The 18,321-nt window shown below is 52.8% G+C and overlaps 3 protein-coding genes and 1 long non-coding RNA gene across 6 annotated transcripts; 3 read left to right on the forward strand and 1 right to left on the reverse strand.

Moving 5' to 3' along the window:
- The first annotated feature begins 399 nt into the window (after positions 1 to 399).
- Positions 400 to 2,023, forward strand: LOC126043234 (uncharacterized). Its single transcript, XR_007507361.1, has 3 exons — positions 400 to 1,637; positions 1,717 to 1,804; positions 1,940 to 2,023. It is a non-coding gene; the product is annotated as an uncharacterized LOC126043234 (long non-coding RNA).
- Positions 1,629 to 4,534, reverse strand: NXNL1 (nucleoredoxin like 1). Its single transcript, XM_049811303.1, has 2 exons — positions 4,212 to 4,534; positions 1,629 to 3,462 (listed from the first exon to the last, which is right to left on the reverse strand). Exons 1-2 carry the CDS (start codon positions 4,532 to 4,534, stop codon positions 3,165 to 3,167), a joined length of 621 nt encoding a protein of 206 aa, XP_049667260.1. The 3' UTR covers positions 1,629 to 3,164.
- SLC27A1 (solute carrier family 27 member 1) lies at positions 4,481 to 16,172 on the forward strand. Of its 3 annotated transcripts, none has more exons than XM_049811294.1 (13): positions 4,481 to 4,586; positions 5,577 to 5,744; positions 7,765 to 8,159; positions 8,980 to 9,141; positions 10,134 to 10,203; positions 10,306 to 10,397; positions 10,525 to 10,634; positions 12,581 to 12,790; positions 13,087 to 13,213; positions 13,443 to 13,580; positions 13,989 to 14,153; positions 14,798 to 14,944; positions 15,595 to 16,172. In XM_049811294.1, exons 2-13 carry the CDS (start codon positions 5,578 to 5,580, stop codon positions 15,750 to 15,752), a joined length of 1,941 nt encoding a protein of 646 aa, XP_049667251.1. In that variant the 5' UTR covers positions 4,481 to 4,586; position 5,577; the 3' UTR covers positions 15,753 to 16,172. The 3 variants fall into 3 exon arrangements, with proteins under 3 accessions (XP_049667251.1, XP_049667253.1, XP_049667252.1); XM_049811296.1 differs by lacking the exon at positions 4,481 to 4,586 and adding an exon at positions 4,618 to 4,701; XM_049811295.1 differs by lacking the exon at positions 4,481 to 4,586 and adding an exon at positions 5,387 to 5,429.
- A 227-nt stretch (positions 16,173 to 16,399) lies between these two features.
- PGLS (6-phosphogluconolactonase) lies at positions 16,400 to 18,274 on the forward strand. The gene is made up of 5 exons (XM_049811302.1): positions 16,400 to 16,801; positions 16,909 to 17,016; positions 17,090 to 17,191; positions 17,527 to 17,667; positions 17,832 to 18,274. Exons 1-5 carry the CDS (start codon positions 16,514 to 16,516, stop codon positions 17,967 to 17,969), a joined length of 777 nt encoding a protein of 258 aa, XP_049667259.1. The 5' UTR covers positions 16,400 to 16,513; the 3' UTR covers positions 17,970 to 18,274.
- The last annotated feature ends 47 nt before the right edge of the window (positions 18,275 to 18,321 follow it).

The raw sequence follows: 18,321 nt of genomic DNA on the forward strand, positions 1-18,321 counted from the left end.
AGGAGGGTATGGGATGAATTCTCGTGCTCTCAGCATTTATTCATTTTCTAATTCAGCAGAGTTGCAACCAGTGTTTTCTGAGAAATGACCAAAGCGAGTTTTAATTACCAAGTTTCTTCACACCCTTTCCAGCAAATGAAAACCCAAGTTTAGGAAACTTTTCCTTAGCAAGGCTTGGATATCAAAACCAAGCCCCGAATATCCATATGCAATAGTGCTGCATTTCCGTATCGGCCTCTCTTATTTACCATAACATTATCTGCAAGTAAAAACGTTGGTTTAGGCGAGCTGTAGAGAATGTCTTCCATCTCTTTCATTGTCCTTCCTCAGCTAAAACACAGACGAGGGAAAAGCCATCACCTCTCGTGAGAAATCTCTCGGTTTATCCAAAGTACCGTGACATCTTGGTATTTGCTGGTGAAACCAGAAAATCGAGCCGTTGCCGGTGTCCTGGTGCAGTTGGGCTCCCGAATCTCCGCTGGGCTGCCCTGTGCCTCTGCTGCGGTAAGCGACGCTACTTGCAGTCTGCGTGGGATGAGTCTGCAACCTCAGACAGGTGTCAGGCTGTGTGGATTTTCCACATTCCTCTTGGGAGTTGTGAAATTACTCACTTCCCAGGCTATCTAGGGGATCAGACCCATCCTCCTAACTGGCTTTCATTAACTCTGTGCTGCCTGAAACTCGTGAAGCATCTTTGTGATTCTATGTGCACCAGTATATTTTATTTTTACAAAACAGCAAGGCCCTTTGTAAGGAGATTGTGTGATGAAGGGAAAAGGTAAAGCAAGAATTATGCAACTGTAAGGTAGCATGTTTCAAAAAGTAAATATATTGGAAATTGATTACTTGCACTGGCTCAGATACTGCCCTAAATATTCAAATGCCCTTTGTTCTGTGTCTTATAAATATAAATAACTAGCCCCATGCATGAAAGCAGAGCTAAATGTCTTAACAGTGCCGTGCAATGCGTCCTTCAGGAGGATTTTCATCTCCGATGGAACCCGCGTTGGAGAAATAATGCTTGCAGTGGTTGGTTTGTAGGATTTTTCTGCTCCTCGCAGCCAGCGTGCAGGGCAATACCGTGTTCACTTCCGAGGTAGAGCATCTGCCGGCGCTGCCTCCCCTTGCTCTCCCACCTGCAACGTGACTCCTGCCTGCGATGCGGCTCATCGACTTTGCTTTCTTGGCTTCCCACGTACTGTGAAGCTTTATTGTAAGAAAAGAGCAGCTCCATCTCACGCTTGTGTCTAAGGTACGCTCGTAAGTGTTATGGCTTCTTTTACTGGGGAAAAAAGTAATCCAGGAAATCAAGAAAAGAAACTAAAGTGCTTGTTTCTCTTTACAGTGATGACGATGTTGGCACAACAGCACTTTCCTGTGCTGGCAGATTCACTTTTCACTATTGTTTGGTGTGCCTTCCTTGGTCTATTGTTGCGCACAACCACCAAGAAAAGGGCAACTTTTGGTTTTGAACAGAGGAAAAGATGATGGTTAAAAAAAGAAAAATGGGTGGGACTGGTAAAAGTCCACATTTAATATTATTGAACTTTACACAAATTCAGGTGGACAGTGTCCTTTTATTGACATCAAAGTTCCATGGGGACGAGGAGAAGCACCTGACTGCCAGTTAATAACAGGTGAAAATGACACCCTTTGGCTCCCTCCCATTGCTCCAGGTTCCTAATTTGTGATTTATAACTTATTTTTTAAACACAGGCATACTAACTGCTGGACATTGCCCGAGGTAAATGGAATATTGTTTCATTAGCGACCATCAGCCAGTACTGCTTCACTCTGCCAGCAGGTATGTCACCTGAAAGCACTTTTGGGTTTTATTTGTGCCTTTTCACACAGTGTCCATGCACCACAGACCATCCTGAAGGAAGTGCCCTTCTCGTTCTGCCTAACGCAGGGTCCCTCCCAACTGTTTATTTTACAGGACTTCTCCTCCTTCCCTGATCTACCTGATAAACTTGCTGGGTGAAGAGAGAGAGGATTAAGTGAGAAAACAAGTTGAACAAGCTGGCCTTGCACGGCTTCTCTGTCTGTCTTCAACGTGCGCTTTCCTTCCCAGATCCTTCACGGATCCAGCAAAGGTTTTGTAAATCTTCTGCTCACCTCCCCAGTGATACAGTGGAGAATAGGGGACCAGAAACGAGCAAATTAATGGTCCTTTTCCCCCTTCTCCTGCTTTTCAGACCCCTTGATTACAGAAAGCGGGGGATGCGTGCAGCAGGATTTCCTGCAGGCTCAGTAAATGAGATTTTTTGGCAACAGAGCGTGTTCCCTCTCAGCCGTTCAGAGCGTCGGCTTCACACACATCTGTTGAATTTGACAGGACGGAGCAGAGTGATGTTTAACTAAGGACATGTGCTTCCCTGGCAGGTTTAGGACAGGCAGATCTTCCACCTGGGATGGGACTCAGCTTCCCGGTGGATTGCTGCCAGTCAGCAGCGCTTGGCACTCTGCAGCAGCAGATGGCAACCGCGATTAGCAGATAAAAAGAGGTGGCTCATGCTCGGGGAGGCAGGTCACTGGGGCAGCTGCTGCACGTCGTAATTCCGGTCATGGAGCAACCTGCTTTTCTGCGGGATTTGTCCGTGTTGTAAATTTTCAGCAGTGTAACGTGAGCAGTGAAGTGGGAGGTTTCTCAGGACTTGCTCACTTCACGCGTGGGTGCCTGTCTCCTACAGAAAACCAACCCTACATGGGTTTATCGTAGGGATTCTGCTCCCGTTGTTGTTTGTCACAGCTTCTCTGTACCTCCATAGCAGTGCCTGGGCATACCGCTGGTTTTTTTTAATGCGATTCCCATTAAAACTGTTTAGCGAGTCATTCACTGAATGCTGTCCTCTAGCAGTTAATTTTCTTCTCACTTTTTTGCTAAATAACTGACAAAGATGTCACTGTGAGATTTTTACTACGCTAGGTCCTAGGGTGATAAAAAGGAAATGTAATTTAGTCAGGGTCAGAATATCCTTATTATGCTAACCAATTTTCCAGATATGAAAACCTTTGCCTTAAAACAATTCACCTTTTGGAAAACGAAGGCGATTTTAGTGGATTTCTACAACACAGACAGATGTTGTTGTTCTGGAGACGTCGGGTGGGGACAGCGACCTGAGGGACGTCCCCAGCCAGCGCAGCCGCAACCTCCCGAGTCCCTAAGGAGACTCTTCACCTTCCTCTTTCCTTTCCCTGTTCTTCGCCTCCGTCTTCTTGTCTAGCTTGTACTTGAGGCGGCGGATGGGGTCAGTGATGCTTCTCCTGGTGCAGTCATCAAAATCCTCTGCCAAGAGAAAATTTCGATCTACCAGCTCAGCAGCCTCCTGCCAGTTTCGGAAGCAAGCGGGGCCCATGCGTTGGATCTCTTCCACGGCATTTCCGACGATTACCTCCCCGTTCGGCTTCAGCACCACCACCGTGGGCACCTCCGACACGGCAAACTGCAGCTCCAGCTCCCTGCAAGGCAAAGGGGAAGAAACCTCAAATGGGGAAGGGTGTAGCAGTCCTCGCCGCTCCTCATCCTCACCATCCGGTAGGATTCCTGCGGCTTTTCTGGTGCGGACAGAGCTACGCGGAGCCTATTTGCTGAATGTAACACGCTCTTTGTCTGTTGCTGGTAATTAGAGCCTGATGCAGATCCCTGTGGGGCCAGTAAAAGGGGATTTGGGCGTCAGCCCCCTGGGGTACAGGAGATGCGGGATGGCTGCTGGGACCAGTTTTACAGGAGCAGCGGTTAAAACAGCAGCAGGACCCTTAAAATTTTAACGTCCCCCAGTTTGCCCTCAAAAGGAGCTGGGAATAATTCTTGGTATTAGTTGCAGCTCATTCTGTCGCTAATGAGGTTACAGTAAATGCGTGAGTGCTTCCAATCCGCCTGGCTGCATCCATCTTTCACGCTACGTGTTTTGCCCAGAGGGCCGGCTGATGCGTCTTTAAGAGTTATAAATAGTGCGTTATAAAATTGGAATACAAATATATCAGCAAAAAGCGAGATGGAAGGAAGAGGAAATATTTTTGCCTTATAAATAGGTGCAGCCAAAGAGCTTTACCCTTTTTTTCCATGAACGAACGCACTGCCCCGACTGCTCCAGCAGGGACTGAATATGAGAGAAAACATCTGGAAAAGAGTTTAAATATCTGAAAATACAGGCGGGGGCTGTTTGCAGCGCGCGGGGTCTGCCTCCCTACTTCACTGGGGGCCGTACCTTTTGAAGGCGTCCCCGAAAGGTATGGCCAGCCAGCGTTTCGGCATGGACCTCAGGAAAGCGCTCTGCTGCTCCTCCGTCTCGTCGCGGGACACGTACACCAGGACCAGCTGCGAAGCTCGTTCCACGTAAAACTCGTCTGTCAACCGTAGGAAGAAATCCTTGAGGAGCGGGGAGAACTGCCGGCACCGCGGGCACTGACCGGATCCGAAGTAGAGCAGCAGCACCTTGTTCTCCAGCGTCCGGCCCAGCTCCCGTTCCGTCTCCACCTCGTCCCGTTCCCGGTTGGCCATCAGGACCTTCCCGGTGAAGAGGGCGGCCATGGACGGACGAGGCCGACTGATCCGGTGGGACGGACCGAACCCACCGTTCCCGGTGAGTGCTCGGCGGTGGGAAGGGGTTTCGGAGCCCCCCGGATTCCCGGCAGCTCCCCGGCGGCCCCCGCTGCCAATCCCGGCTATTAACGATCCCGGATTCACCGGAGCGTCCGGTAATCGGCTTAAACGGGGAGGTCGGGGCCTGGGGGGCGGTGCCGGTCCCGGCCTCAGGGGCTCAGTACCGGTCCCGGGGAACCCGGGTGCTGCTGGTCCCGGGTGTGCGGGGACTGTGGGGTCCTGGGCCGGGGGTCCCGGGTGTGCCCGGACCTGGGCCGTGGGAGAACCGAGCGTGCGTGTCCCGGCTGTGCGTGTTCCGGCTGGTGCCGGTCCCGGGCCGTGGAAGCCGGGCGTGTGAGTCCCGGCTGATGCCGGTCCCGGGCCGTGGGGTCCCGGGTGTGCCCGGACCTGGGCTGCGGGAGAACCGGGCGTGCGTGTCCCGGCTGGTGCCGGTCCTGGGCCGTGGAAGTCGGGCGTGCGGGTCCCGGTGCGGACGCGAACGCCGGTTTCCCAAACCGCCCGTTGACCCCCGGGCGGGCAGAGACCCTCCCCGGTGTGTCGTTCCCCCCCCCCCCCCGGTTCTCAGTCCCGGGGCCGGAGCGGCACCGCACCGGGGGGGCGGGGCCCCCTCAGCGGTGACGTGTTGACGCCTCGCGGGGGCGTTCCCCACGCCTCTCCTCCTCGCCCAATCCGAAACCGGCAACGGTTCCCTCGACCAACAACATCTCGCGTTTCCCCTCCGTCCCGCCCCTCGGAGGGCGGTGGCGTTCGCGTCCGGGGCGGGGCTAAATCTGAGGCGGCGGCGGCTGAGGCGGGCGCGGGAGCTGCCGGCGCCGCCGCTCAGGTAACGGGGCCGGGGCCGGGGCCGGGGATGGGGATGGGGATGGGGATGGGGATGGGGATGGGGATGGGGATGGATGGGGATGTCCGGCCCGGCCCGGTCCCGGTCCCGGTCCCCCGGAGCGCTGATCCCTGCCCCTTCCCTCCGCAGCATGCACCCGGCGGGGGTCTGCGCCGCCTCCCTGGGCTCCCTGGGGCTCCTGCGGTTCCTGGGCGCTCCCTGGTCCTGGAGCTTGGCCGCCACGTTGGGCGTCTGCCTGGGCAGCGGGGGATGGCGGCTGCTGCGGCTGGTCTTCAGGACGGCTCCGCGGGACCTCTTGTAAGTGTTGTCCGCCGGGACCCCTCCGGAGGCAGCCCCTCGCGGCCACGCGTGGGCAGGGGTTGAGGGTCGGCGGGTCGCCGCTTTTAAGCCTGAAGCGACTCGGGTTGTAACTTGCCCTGCCTGCGCGCAGGCGGGCGGCTGGAAGGGCTCGGCCCGCGAGGGAGCGAGCGAAGGGACGCGGGATGCCCGCGGGATGCCCGCGGGACGTGGGTCCCGGTTCACCCGTGGAAGGAGCCGCGGGGCGACGCCTGTCATTACACTGAGCTTAAAGAGAGGGTAGAGCTGTCAGAAAACACGTAAGCCGAACGAGGGGATCGCGGCGTAGAGAGCGGTAAGTCTCCGGCAGCTTCTCCATCTCCTGGGAGTCCGTCACCGCCGTCGCATTTAGTTCCGCGGTTTTTAGGCCTCTGTGAGGATGTGCCTTTATTCCAAAGGATTTAGGGCTCCTGCGATTGCCAGCTTCGCTCTGGCTGTCACTGTACTTTGAAGAGCTGTTTCCTCCCGATTGCCCGGCAAGCTGGGAAGAATGGCAGAAAATAAACTGGGCAGAATAAAGCCCTTTAAGTGCCTGGAAAGTGCAGCTCAGCAGTGAAAAGGCTCCTCTGTTCTGTATTTGGCACAGCGCGGCGTAAGGTCACTGTGAAAGCCCAGCTCGGCCTGGCCGTTGCCAACAACTTGTTACTGAAACGCACCCTTCCCCCTTCTGCGAGGCTTTGCTCTTGCTCTTGACGTTCAGTCGTGAGAGTTGCGGGGGTTTTTAAGTGCTAATATTAAATGACCTTTCAAGTTTCTGGGGATTCTTCCAAACCCTTGTTGCACAACAGTTTCCTATTTTAATGGTGGAAAAGTACTGCCTCCATCTTCCTACCTCCAGGAAGGAAACCAGATCCGTTACGTTTACCCAGACCTGCTGTCCTCGTTTTGGTGGCGGTGTTATGGTAGCGTACTTTAATAAACTTCTTTTCGTATCTAAGTTATAACTGATAGCCAAAGCAAGAGAGCCAGCGCGCCCCTAAAGATAGTTTCCTCCAGGACAACGTAAGCGAGACAGTTGAAGTTCAGACAACAACTTTTGCCGCCATCCAGCTTGAACTGTGTCAAGGTTTGACTTGCAGCTGCTGCCTTGGAGACTTAAAATAATTATGTAAATTGTGGAAGACAAAAAACCAAAAAGCCCCGTTAGAGCAGTCTGGTTTGTTCTTTTATTGAGCAGTTGCTCTTCGTGGTATCCAGTACTCACAGAGGCAGTAATGCTGTTCTTGATAAGGCACAACGTCTTTAAAGGAGCTTGCCATCGAAGAATAATTATTATTAAAATCTGTGGCTTCTGCCTGGTAATATCGCAATAGCCTCACTTCCTATCGTCCCAGGACTGCAGCAGAGACTGACTCACAGGAAAATGCGCCGGCAAGCAACATGCCAGCAGTCCTCTCGTCTCGTGGGTGAAAGGGGAAGCCTTTGGCTTTGTTCTCTTGGAGCTGAGGGCGTGCGTTGTTATCAAAGGGTCAGGCTGTCTTTGTAGTTTAAATGCTCTCGGATCCTGAGGGTTATAATTTTATGAAATAGAACAAAGATGCTGCAAAATGTCCTGGCAAGAAAGGCGCTTCCCATGTGAAGTACGTTTGCTTCCTTTCGAGGTAAAAGCAATGGTTGGCAAGTCCTTTTGTTTTTTTTTTAGGATGGCAGAAGACATCATTAAAAGATGTAATTTACCCTCCTTAATATTTTCTGTGGGCTTGTTTGAACTGGTATCGATGTGAAGATGGATTCCCTGTGTTTCATAGTGTGAAAAGTACCAGAACAGTTGCTGTTTATTTACCATACTGTTAAAATAGCCATCATTTGCTGTAGAGCAGCAATGATTAAAAGTTCCAGTTTCAGGGTGGCGCTTCAGCTGCCCAAGGGCAGGGGGATGCTGGTGGGATGCTTGTGCAGAGTGCGTACGTCCTGCCCACGTCCCTTCTAATTTAGAAATTGTGCTGAAAATCAAGCTGTTAACGCTCTTTCTTTGCTGCAGTGGCCTCTCGGTGCTGTTACGAGTCAAGTACAAGTTGCGAAGGCATCAGAAAGCCAAAAGCACCATCCCCAAGATGTTCCAGGATGTTGTCCGCAGGCACCCCGACAAAGTGGCCCTGATTTATGAAGCCACCGGTGAGCAGTGGACCTTCAGGAGGCTGGATGAGTACTCCAACGCTGTGGCTAACTACTTCTACCAGCAAGGTTTCCGTCTGGGGGACGTCATTGCAATCTTTATGGAGAGCCGTCCCGAGTTTGTTGGCCTCTGGCTAGGGATGGCAAAAATCGGCATCGAGGCGGCTCTGATCAACTTCAATTTGCGCTTGGATTCTCTGGTTTACTGTGTGACGACTTCGGGCGCGAAAGCCGTGATCTTTGGAGGGGAGCTGTCTTCAGGTGAGTCACTTAGGTGTTCGTACGCCTTATGGGCAACTTGTGAACTGTTCGCTTGGTCCTGAGTAGGCAGAGGTTGAATAAATTAAAAACGAAAAGGCAGCTGGCCGCATGAAAAGCTAGGGAAGATGGTAAATCTCCTGATTACAAAAGGCGGAAGCGTTGTTAGTATCTGAGGCTAAAAGAGGAGCAGTGTTTTGAGCAGAGCGGTCAGTAGCTTGGTTTCATCTGCCGGCATCTTCCTGATTTCCTGGTGCCCAAACTGAGCTCCGTGATTTGCTCTTGTTTCGTTGGGTCTGGAAGAACTGCATCGGGAGTCTCGTGCTTCATCGAGAAGTGGCGATACATGCCACAAGACGTGTTTCTCAGCCGCAAGGCCTGTTTTTCTCTTTTGCTGTGTTAATACTCTTTGCCTAATGCCGTGCTTTCTGCCACAGGATGGGTTTGTCAACGGATGCTGGTTTTGAATACATCCCTGCTTCTTGAATGAACTCTGTTCCGATGGTTGTTGTTAGACCTGGTGGTTTATTATTCTGAATCCTCTCCTTGAAACCATTCTAGATTATTTGAAGATCGCGATGTGGTCATGGGGAAAGGCAATTTCACGTAGTTTTTTTTGTTAATGTCTTTACTGGGCCCAGGTCAGTCTGACCGCACTGATGGGGATGTTATCTGGACGGGTGTGATGTAGGTATTTTAAAGGAGTCCCTGGTTCTTCAGGTCCTTCCGTGGTTTTGGGGCACAATAGGATGTTATACAGGTTATTTTTGCCACTGCCTAGAGTGTTACGTTTGTTGCAAAAGAGACTTGGTTTGTCTTGCAGCAATATCTGAAGTGAATGGGATGTTGGGGAAGAACATGGCAAAATTCTGCTCTGGCGACTACAACCCGGACGTCGCTCCTGTGGAGACCAGACATCTTGATCCTCTTCTGAGTACCGCATCGAAATCGCCCCCGACTCAGATTCCAGTCAAAGGTTTAGATGGTAATTTTATCAACGATTTTTATTTCTCGATGTGATGCGTGTGAGATCTGGACTAGGTGACAGCAAAACAAGAAAACTAAGCAAGATGGATTAAATCAACGCAATTTGGGGTCACAAATAGAAGAAAGGAGGAAAAAAAAAGAGGAAAAAAAAGTAAGATCCTGGTTGCAGGGTACTCAGGGTTAAGTTTCTTATTGTCTGAGACTCCCAAGCTTTACATAACTAATGTATTTAGTACCTGAAGGGGGGAGATTGGTGCCTTCCCAAAGACAACCCTTCCGTTACGGGAGAGTAGCTGCTGGAATGCGTGTAGGGTGAAGCATGCGAGGACTTACCCCGTCCTTCACTAGCTCTACGAATCTATCTGGTTTGTCTGTAGCGTTTAACAGCCCGTATTCCCTTCCCCCACAGCTGACTTGTGTGTAATTAAAATCTTTCCTTGCCTGTGGCGAGGATGAGTGGTAGGTTTGGCATTCAGGAGAGGGAAAGGAAGATGCTGACTGGCCTCCAGTCTGTATTTTGTACTTTAAGACAATTAAGAGCCTCTGAGATCCCTGAGGCGTGAGGCTCCATTTTGGTACTTTGTTTACAGTAGGAGGAGCGATGCTGCGAAGAGGCTTTTCCTTTAGATTATATTTTTTAATCATAGAGTTAGATACCTGCCCTACCTGCGGGGACACAGGTTGAGACCTTCCTTCTCAATTGATTTGGAATTCATGTCTGACCTGCAGAGCTAACCTAGTCCCAGGAAAATTTGCGTAAAGATATAGAGGTCGTGTCCTCCGAGCTCTGCAAACTCTTCGTACATGTTCCTGTTATGGACAACGTGCAGGTTCTCCATCAGGTTGCAACTCTGCCTTTGTGTCGGCCTTCACAGCTCACCGTCTCCTGTTCTTCAGCCGCTGCAAACAAAGCCTAAACCACAAAACAAACCCTGTGGGGATTTTCTCGGGCAGTTGAGAACAGACTGACGCCTGTTTCCGTTTTTCTAGATCGACTCTTCTACATCTACACTTCAGGAACAACAGGAATGCCCAAAGCTGCCATTGTGGTGCACAGCAGGTTAGGACCTGAGGAGGCTTTTCCCTCTCGAGGCGTGTTTCTCATCACGAAACCCCAAGCTTTACCCGTCTTGCTTGCTTAGCGTTCACTGTGTTCTTGCAGGTATTACCGGATCGCTGCCTTTGGTTACTACGCCTACAAAATGCACCCGGAGGATGTCCTCTACAACTGCCTCCCCCTCTATCATTCTGCAGGTAAGCGTCCTCCTTCTCGGAGGCAGAGGTAGGGCATTGGCCTCCCCTGTGCCTGCTTCTTTCTGTGTCCTTGTGAGTGAATGGAGCCAGGATGGCTGGAGCTAGCCCCGTGATCCTTGTTTTCCAGGTAACATCATGGGAGTCGGGCAGTGTCTGATCCACGGCCTCACCGTGGTGATCAGGAAGAAGTTCTCGGCCAGTCGCTTCTGGGACGACTGTACAAAATACAGATGCACGGTGAGGGCTCTGCGGTCGCTGTCTTTGGTGCTCGACTCAAGAGCACCAGGTTCCCCCCTTAATTACTGATCTCCAGGTAATTCCCCGTCCCTTGTTGGATATCGAGGTGCCTGTGCCATGGCGTCTTCAAATTGCCAGTGCTGCTTTAGTCATGCAGGACTCTAGAAAAGGTCTTTCATCCGTCTTAGGATCATAGAATCGTTTAGGTTGGAAAAGACCCTTAAGATGATCGAGTGCCATCGCTACCCTGGCACTGCCAACTCCACCACTAACCGTGTCCCCAAGTGCCACATCTACGCGTCTTTTAAATCCCTCCGGGGATGGTGACTCAACCCCTTCCCTGGGCAGCCTGTTCCAGTGCTCGACAACCCTTTGGGTGAAGGAATTGTTCCCAATATCCCATCTAAACCTCCCTGGCCGCAACTTGAGACCGTTTCCTCTTGTCCCGTCGCTTGGGAGAAGAGCCCGACCCCCACCTCGCCACAATCTCCTTTCAGGTAGCTGTAGAGAGTGAGGAGGTCTCCCCTCGGCCTCCTTTTCTCCAGGCTAAAGCACCCCCGTTCCCTCAGCCCCTTCTCTTGTTCTCCAGACCCTTCAACAGCTTCATTGCCCTTCTCTGGACACGCTCCAGCACCTCAATCAATGTCTTTCTTGTAGTGAGGGCCCCAAAACTGAACACAGTACTCAAGGTGCGGCCTCACCAGTGCCAAGTACAGGGGGCTGATCGCTTCCCCAGTCCTGCTGGCCACACGATTTCTGACACAAGCCAGGAAGCCGTTGGCCTTCTTGGCCACCCGGGCACACTGCCGGCTCACATTCAGCTGGCTGTCAACCAACACCCCCAGGTCCTTTTCCGCCAGGCAGCTTTCCAAGTGCAGGACCCGGCATTCAGCCTTGTTGAACCTCATACCGCTGGCCTCGGCCCATCGATCCAGCCTCTCCAGATCCCTCTGTAGAGGGATCCCTCCAGCAGATCAACGCTCCCACCATACTTGGTGTCATCTGCAAACTTCCCGAGGGTGCGCTCGACCCCCTCATCCAGACCGTTGATAAAAGATATTAAACAGAACCAGCCCCAGTACTGAGCCCTGGGGAACACCACTGGTGACTGGCCGCTCACTGGATTTAACTCCATTCTCCACCGCTCTTTGGGCCTGACCAGCCAGCCAGTTACTTACCCATCGAAGAGTACGCCCATCCAAGCCATGAGCAGCCAGTTTCTCCAGCAGAATGCTGTGGGAAATGGCGCCAAATGCTTTGCTAAAGTCTAAGTAGACAACATCCAACATCTTCTCCTGCTTCCTCTTTGCAAAGTTGTCAAGACAAGCTTTTAAAACACAAGTTTGCATCCGTTACTGTTGCAGGAAAGGTCTGCCAGGATTTATCTGTGTTGGGAATCGCCGCAGAGGAATTCTCTTGGCAGTTCATAGCCAATAAACATCTATTTGTGTATATGTCAACACCACCTTCTAATTTAAGCAGCTCTTTCTCCTCCCTGGTGTTTATCTTGCCCGTCCCCCACCAGCAGTATTTATAGCTGGTAATTGGATCTCCACTCCGACTGCATTTTGCTGGGTCAAGCTGTTGGTTTATGACTGACCACCCATTCCCCTAATCTTCCTAGAGGTCTTTCAGTGCACCTATTAAAGCAGGAGGGTTTTTTCTTTATATTAGAGTGTCTTTATTCACACGGAGGGATCCCTCCCTGTGCTCTTTTCTGGTACTAACGTGCAGGTTCCAGAGGGCGGTAACCGTTTTACCTTTGCCTATTTTTTTGTGGCAAGAAACCCCGACTTGAACTTGCGACCGCTCACGGTTTATTAAAATTCCTGACGTGTCTCGTTCCACGAGGTACGCTGACACCAGTGGCCTCGTGGTCAGCTTTTTCCAAGGCGTTGTAAGGGTCGCCTGAAGCCTGAGCTATTTTTTTGTGTTTACTGCTTCAGATTATTCAGTATATCGGGGAAATCTGCAGGTATCTTCTGAATCAGCCGGTCCGAGAGTCAGAAACCCAACACTGCGTGCGGCTGGCGGTGGGCAATGGTTTGAGACCCACCATATGGGAGGACTTCACAAAGCGCTTCCGAATTAAGCAGATCGGAGAGTTTTACGGAGCTACGGAGTGCAACTGCAGCATTGCCAACTTGGACGGAAAGGTGAGGAGGAAGAGGGTGCCGTGACGGCTGGGAGGAGTGTGCAGAAAGGAGAAAAACCTCCGCTGGCTTCTCTGACTCCTCCTAGTCCTCTCGTGAGGGGTGGCAGGGAGAGCTAAATTGGTCATCATTAGGAGTGGCATGCACAAAAACTGGGTAAAATCTTACCTTTTGGGTGAATTTGCCTGTTAAATGGAAAGGGAGGAAAGATCCGAGAATTCCCAGAAAGCGGTAATGCGAAACCCAAGCCGTTCCCTTCAGCATTTCAGTTTGGGGTTTTTTTTCCTGTCTTTTGGAAGGTCGGTGCCTGTGGTTTCAACAGTCGGATTTTGCCCAACGTTTATCCCATCCGTTTGGTGAAGGTAAACGAGGACACAATGGAGCTGATCCGGGATTCTGGTGGGCTGTGTATCCCCTGTCGCCCAGGTGAGCGTTAACCTGAACAAATAAATCGCAGCTTTTTGTTCTAAAAAAAAAAATAAAATATAATAATCTTTGGCTGGTTTAAGGGGTTTCTAGTGTCATATACAGGTTTTCACTTCCAGTTCTCTCCTCCAAAGACGGGTCAGTTCAGCAACTGAACATCTTTTGATGTGCACAAAGTTTAGCTTGTTGCAAAATGTCGCTGTCATCTCGTTCATCCCGTTTCCTGCAGGAGAGCCGGGATTGCTCGTCGGTCAGATAAATCAACAGGATCCCCTGCGTCGGTTCGACGGCTACGTCAGCGAAAGCGCCACCAACAAGAAGATCGCTTACAACGTGCTTCGGAAAGGGGACCAGGCGTACCTTTCAGGTACTGTCGGTATGGATCGCGGGTGTTCCTCGTGCAAAGGTGGTCTCGAGAGAGCTGAATCTGGGATTTTTGAGAGGAGCCAATGATCTTAAAGGTCTTTTCCAACCTAAATGATTCTATGAACGGATGCGTTAGTGTTTTGAAGTTGCCAGCTGTCGAGCTGCTCTGGATTTAATAAAAAAAGTAACATTTCAAAGAGGGAGAGGATTTTTTTCCCCTGCCCTCTTCCTACTGCTGCCTGTCTCCCTTAAGGAGGAGATGCAGCGCGTGGAAGTCACCAAGGGATTTCTGCGCTCCCCTGGGAATAAAACAGCGCGACGCTGAGCGGAGGGTGGTGAGACAGCCCTGAGTGTTAACGAACTTGAGTCCCGAGGTGGTTTTTTTTGGTGTCTCCTCTCCCCCTCCCAGGAGACGTGTTGGTGATGGATGAACTGGGTTACATGTACTTCAAAGATCGCAGCGGAGACACATTCCGATGGCGAGGAGAGAACGTCTCTACCACGGAGGTGGAAGGAACGTTGAGTCACATCCTTAACCAGACGGATGTTGCGGTGTATGGAGTGGAAGTACCAGGTAAAACGTCGAGTTGGAGCTCTCGGGACCTCGGGAGAAAGAAAAACCTCAAGCGAACGTGTCAGAATGGGTGCAAGTCAGTCGCCTCTCTTGTAACCAGGCGCCCGACAATGAAAAGATTGAGTCAAACAGCAGAGTTTGACGCATTTATTCTGAGCAGTAGAAATAACCAGAGATCCAGCGGTGCAATCTTTACTTGTGTCTTAAAAAGGAAGGTTTTTACGTGAGCTTTGCAGAAGGTCTTGGTGTGCAAAGACCGTTCCATGGGTGTGCAGGCCCATAAATCTTCAAAGGGTGGAGGAACGGGGGCCGAGTAGCGAACAAGGATGGAACCGAGCGTGTGTTGTGGGCACATTGGGCGGAAAGGTGCCCGTTGCGGCACTTTGCCCTGAATTCTATCACAGCGTATGTGAGAGAAACCTGACAAAAAGGAGATTTGGATTAGCTTTCGGGGGCGGCCTCGACTAAGGGGCGCGGGGACGCGTTGGCAGCGGACTCGCAGCCTCTGGTATTACGTCGGGTTTTCCTCAGCGCATTTGCGCCTTTGCCTTGAAAGGGACACAGGAGGAAATACCTGCGCTCAGCATCTGTTAAACATTTCCCACTTCTGCCTTCTCCACCTGAGCTCTGCCCTTCTGTTTCAGGGGTGGAGGGCAAAGCTGGGATGGCGGCGATCGCGGATCCCAAAGCTAAAGTCAACCCCAACGTCCTGTACCAGGAGCTGCAGAAGGTGTTGCCTCCCTACGCCCGGCCCGTCTTTCTCCGGCTCCTACCCCAGGTTGACACCACAGGTACGGGTGATCCGGCTGCTCTCCGGGGAGGGGGAAATTTGGATCCCGAAAGGAGTTTGGAAGCATTTCCGCCTGCTTCGGGGCGAGAGAACATCCTAACTTTTGAGTACGGCAGGTGCAGAAGTAACGGCATTGGTAAAAATGCCTAAAAAGTAAGGCGTTAGTAAAAATGAGGATTGTAGTTATGTCTTGAAGAAGAAATCAGCTGGTTCCAGGCCCTTATCAAAAAGATATCTGTAGATACAGATATACAGGAACGTGTACCCTTATCAAGAAGATATCTATAGATATATATAGGAATGTGTACCCTCTTAACTTTTCCGTATGCTGTCCATTGCCTTTCCTGGGGCTTTGTCCCAGTACGATGAACGGCCAAGTCAGCTGCTGCGTTTTCTGTTTTCAATTTCCCAGGAATTTTACTGCATCCTTTTACCAGCCTCGCATGTGAGGAGAAGTAAAAATTGCGCAAGGTTTGTGTAAGAACTCCGGTAACAATCAGGAGGGTTAATGAGCGTCGAGTTGCTAAAATTCTTAGGCAAACCTGTGAAGTAGAAATGAAATGCCACCCGTGACCTTTTGTCCTCGCTCTGATGCTTAAGCAGGCTTTTTGAGGCAAAGTATTTTTAATTTTTTTTCTCCTCTTTTTGAAGGTACGTTTAAGATTCAGAAAACCCGCTTACAGAGGGAAGGATTCGACCCCCACCAAACCTCAGATCGGTTGTATTTTTTGGATCTAAAGTTGGGAAAATACGTTCCTCTGGATGAATGCCTTTATGAAAGGATTTGTTCTGGAAAAGCTGCTTTATGATCTAGTCGGATTCAGCCTTTTTCGAGGGAAAACGATGACTAATCGGAGGGACAGGAGGCTGGTGGATTCCTTACGCTCGGGGGCAGCCTCTCCCTCCCCTGAAGCACATTTAACCCCTCGCCCGCTCCCTCCCCGAGCGCTGACATCCCATTAACCTGCCCTTACGCCTCTAGAGAGAGTATTTTTATAACCACTACCCGCTTAGGGAGGAGTTCTGTGGCCATATTTATTTACGGAGATACCTGTGCCCCGCCGGGGGCTTCTCTCTGCTCCGTCTCTGAACTTTACTTAACAAATTTAGATGATTTTTTTTTTTTTTTTTTTTTTTTTTAACCTCACTTGCGTTAGGTCACGTTTTAACTACCCGCGGGCCGTGCCCTTAGGGTTGGGGATGTGAGGACATTAAAAAAGGAAGAAAAACAATAATAAATAAAAAGCCTTCGATGGGTGCTGTGGTGGAGGGGAGAGCGGCCTTCGCCTTCACCCTCCCTGCGCGGGCGCCTGAGGCCTTACTCAGGGAAGAAGGGCCGGGGCTTCGTGTTCGGGCGGTGGAAAACCGAGGCGCGGGGTGAAGCCGCCTGAGCTCTGCCCGCCTCCCGCCTCCCTCCTCCGGCCTGCGCCGCGACGCCAGGCCGGGGTCCCGGGCGGAGGCCTAGGCCGCGGGGAGGCCTAAGCGACGGGTTGCTAGGCAACGGCGCGGCGCGCCTAAGCCGCGTCACTTCCGGCGCGCCGCTTGCCCCTACCCCGCCGCCGCCGCCGCCATGGCCGCCACGACCGGCCCCGCGTCCCGCCGGGTCTCGGTGTTCCCCTCCCCGCAGGAGCTGGGCCCGGCCCTGGCGCAGCTGGTGCTCGAACGGGCGGCGGCGGCGGCCGGCGGCCGCCATTTCTCGCTGGGTCTTTCGGGAGGGAGTTTAGTGGAGATCCTCGCCCGGGACCTGCCCCCCGCCGTCGCCTCCGCCGCCGTTTCCCCGGCCGGCTGGCTCCTGGCCTTCTGCGACGAGCGGCTCGTTCCCCCCGAGCACCCGGACAGCACCGCCGGGGCCTACAAGGTGAACCGGGCCCGGGGGGGGGGGGGGGGGGGGGAGGTCTGCCGCCGTCCCGTGTCCCGGTCCGGTCCGGTCCGGTCCTGACCGCCCCCCCCCCCCGTTCTCCGCAGGCCCAGCTGCTGCCGCGGCTGCCGGTCCCCGGTCCGCGGGTGCTGACCGCCCCCCCCGGGCTGCCCCCCGCCGCCGCCGCCGCCGAGTACGCCGCTCAGCTCCGTCAGGTACCGACCCCGGGGCCGGGGAGAAGCGTGTACCCGGCCCGGGCTCCCGTTCCCATTCCCGTGCTTTCCCTAGGTTTTCCCCGGTGAGGACGTTCCCGTCTTCGACTTATTGCTGCTGGGGGTCGGACCGGACGGGCACACCGGCTCCCTCTTCCCCGGTCACCCCCTGCTCCAGGTGAGCTCCGCCGCCACCGGTATTTGCCCCCACGTCCCGGGAGCGCCGTTACCCCGGTGGCGTAGTTCGACAAAGGGGGGGGGGGGGGGAGAAAGCTTTTGGGGTCGAGTTATCCCTCTGCTTGTTTCTTTTTGAATTTCTCCCCGTTTGGGGGGGGGGCAACAAAAAAGGAGCTTGGGGCTCGAGCGGAGATGCGGAAGGGTCGAGGAGACTCGGTCGCCCGCCGCAGCTGTCGCTTACCTCGGTGCTGGTCAGAGCCTGGATTGCTCCCGTGTTTCGTGGGGTTTGGGGTTTTTTTGCCTTTTTTCATGTTTTTTTTGTTTTCACTCTGATAGGAGAAAGAGAAAATCGTTGCTGCTATCACTGACTCTCCGAAGCCGCCACCGGAGAGAGTAACGTTGACCCTGCCGGTGCTGAACGCTGCGCGGATGGTTGCGTTCGTGGCTACAGGGGAAAGCAAAGCTGCCGTTTTAAAGGTTTGGACCCAAACCGTTCGTCGTCTTAACAAAAATCCAAGGTGTTTGGGGCAGGGAACGAGCTATCGTGAGGGTTCAGTCAACCGCCGAAGCGTTTTGGGCACGGTTTGCAGTTCCCTTTTGCTGACCGCTCAGCCACGACGCCGTTCCCTCTCTCCCAACAGCGCATTTTGGAAGGTGACGAGGAAAACCCCCTTCCCGCCGCTCGCGTCCAGCCTCGCTCCGGGCAGCTGCGCTGGTTCCTGGATGAGTCGGCAGCCAAGGAGCTGACCATCCCCGTCGAGAAACATTCCATCTTGTAGAGTCGACTGCCGGCCGGCCTCGGGTGACGGTAACTACGGCACCAGCAGCGTGACGTTCCAGGTGAAGAACGCCGCGTTCGATCATAGCGCTCGGTTGTGGCACAAACCACGGTTTTTATTTATTTTTTTTTCCCCGCCCCTACTTTCTGGACCAAACGGTGCTTTGCCGAGCACAAATTTTTATGTAATAATCCCTTCGGTTTGCTGGGGGCTGCGTTGGAACCGCGCGCGGTGACGGCGTCACGCGGTTCGTTTCGGTCGCTGTGACGTGAAAGGCGTGCGCGACATTAAACGGATGGATTTCAGCTCTTCTGCTCCTGGTTCTTTTTCCACCTGGCCGTGCTCTTCCCTA

This window comes from Accipiter gentilis, chromosome 9 (assembly GCF_929443795.1).
Source record: "Accipiter gentilis chromosome 9, bAccGen1.1, whole genome shotgun sequence".
In the NCBI taxonomy this organism is placed as follows: domain Eukaryota; kingdom Metazoa; phylum Chordata; class Aves; order Accipitriformes; family Accipitridae; genus Astur; species Astur gentilis.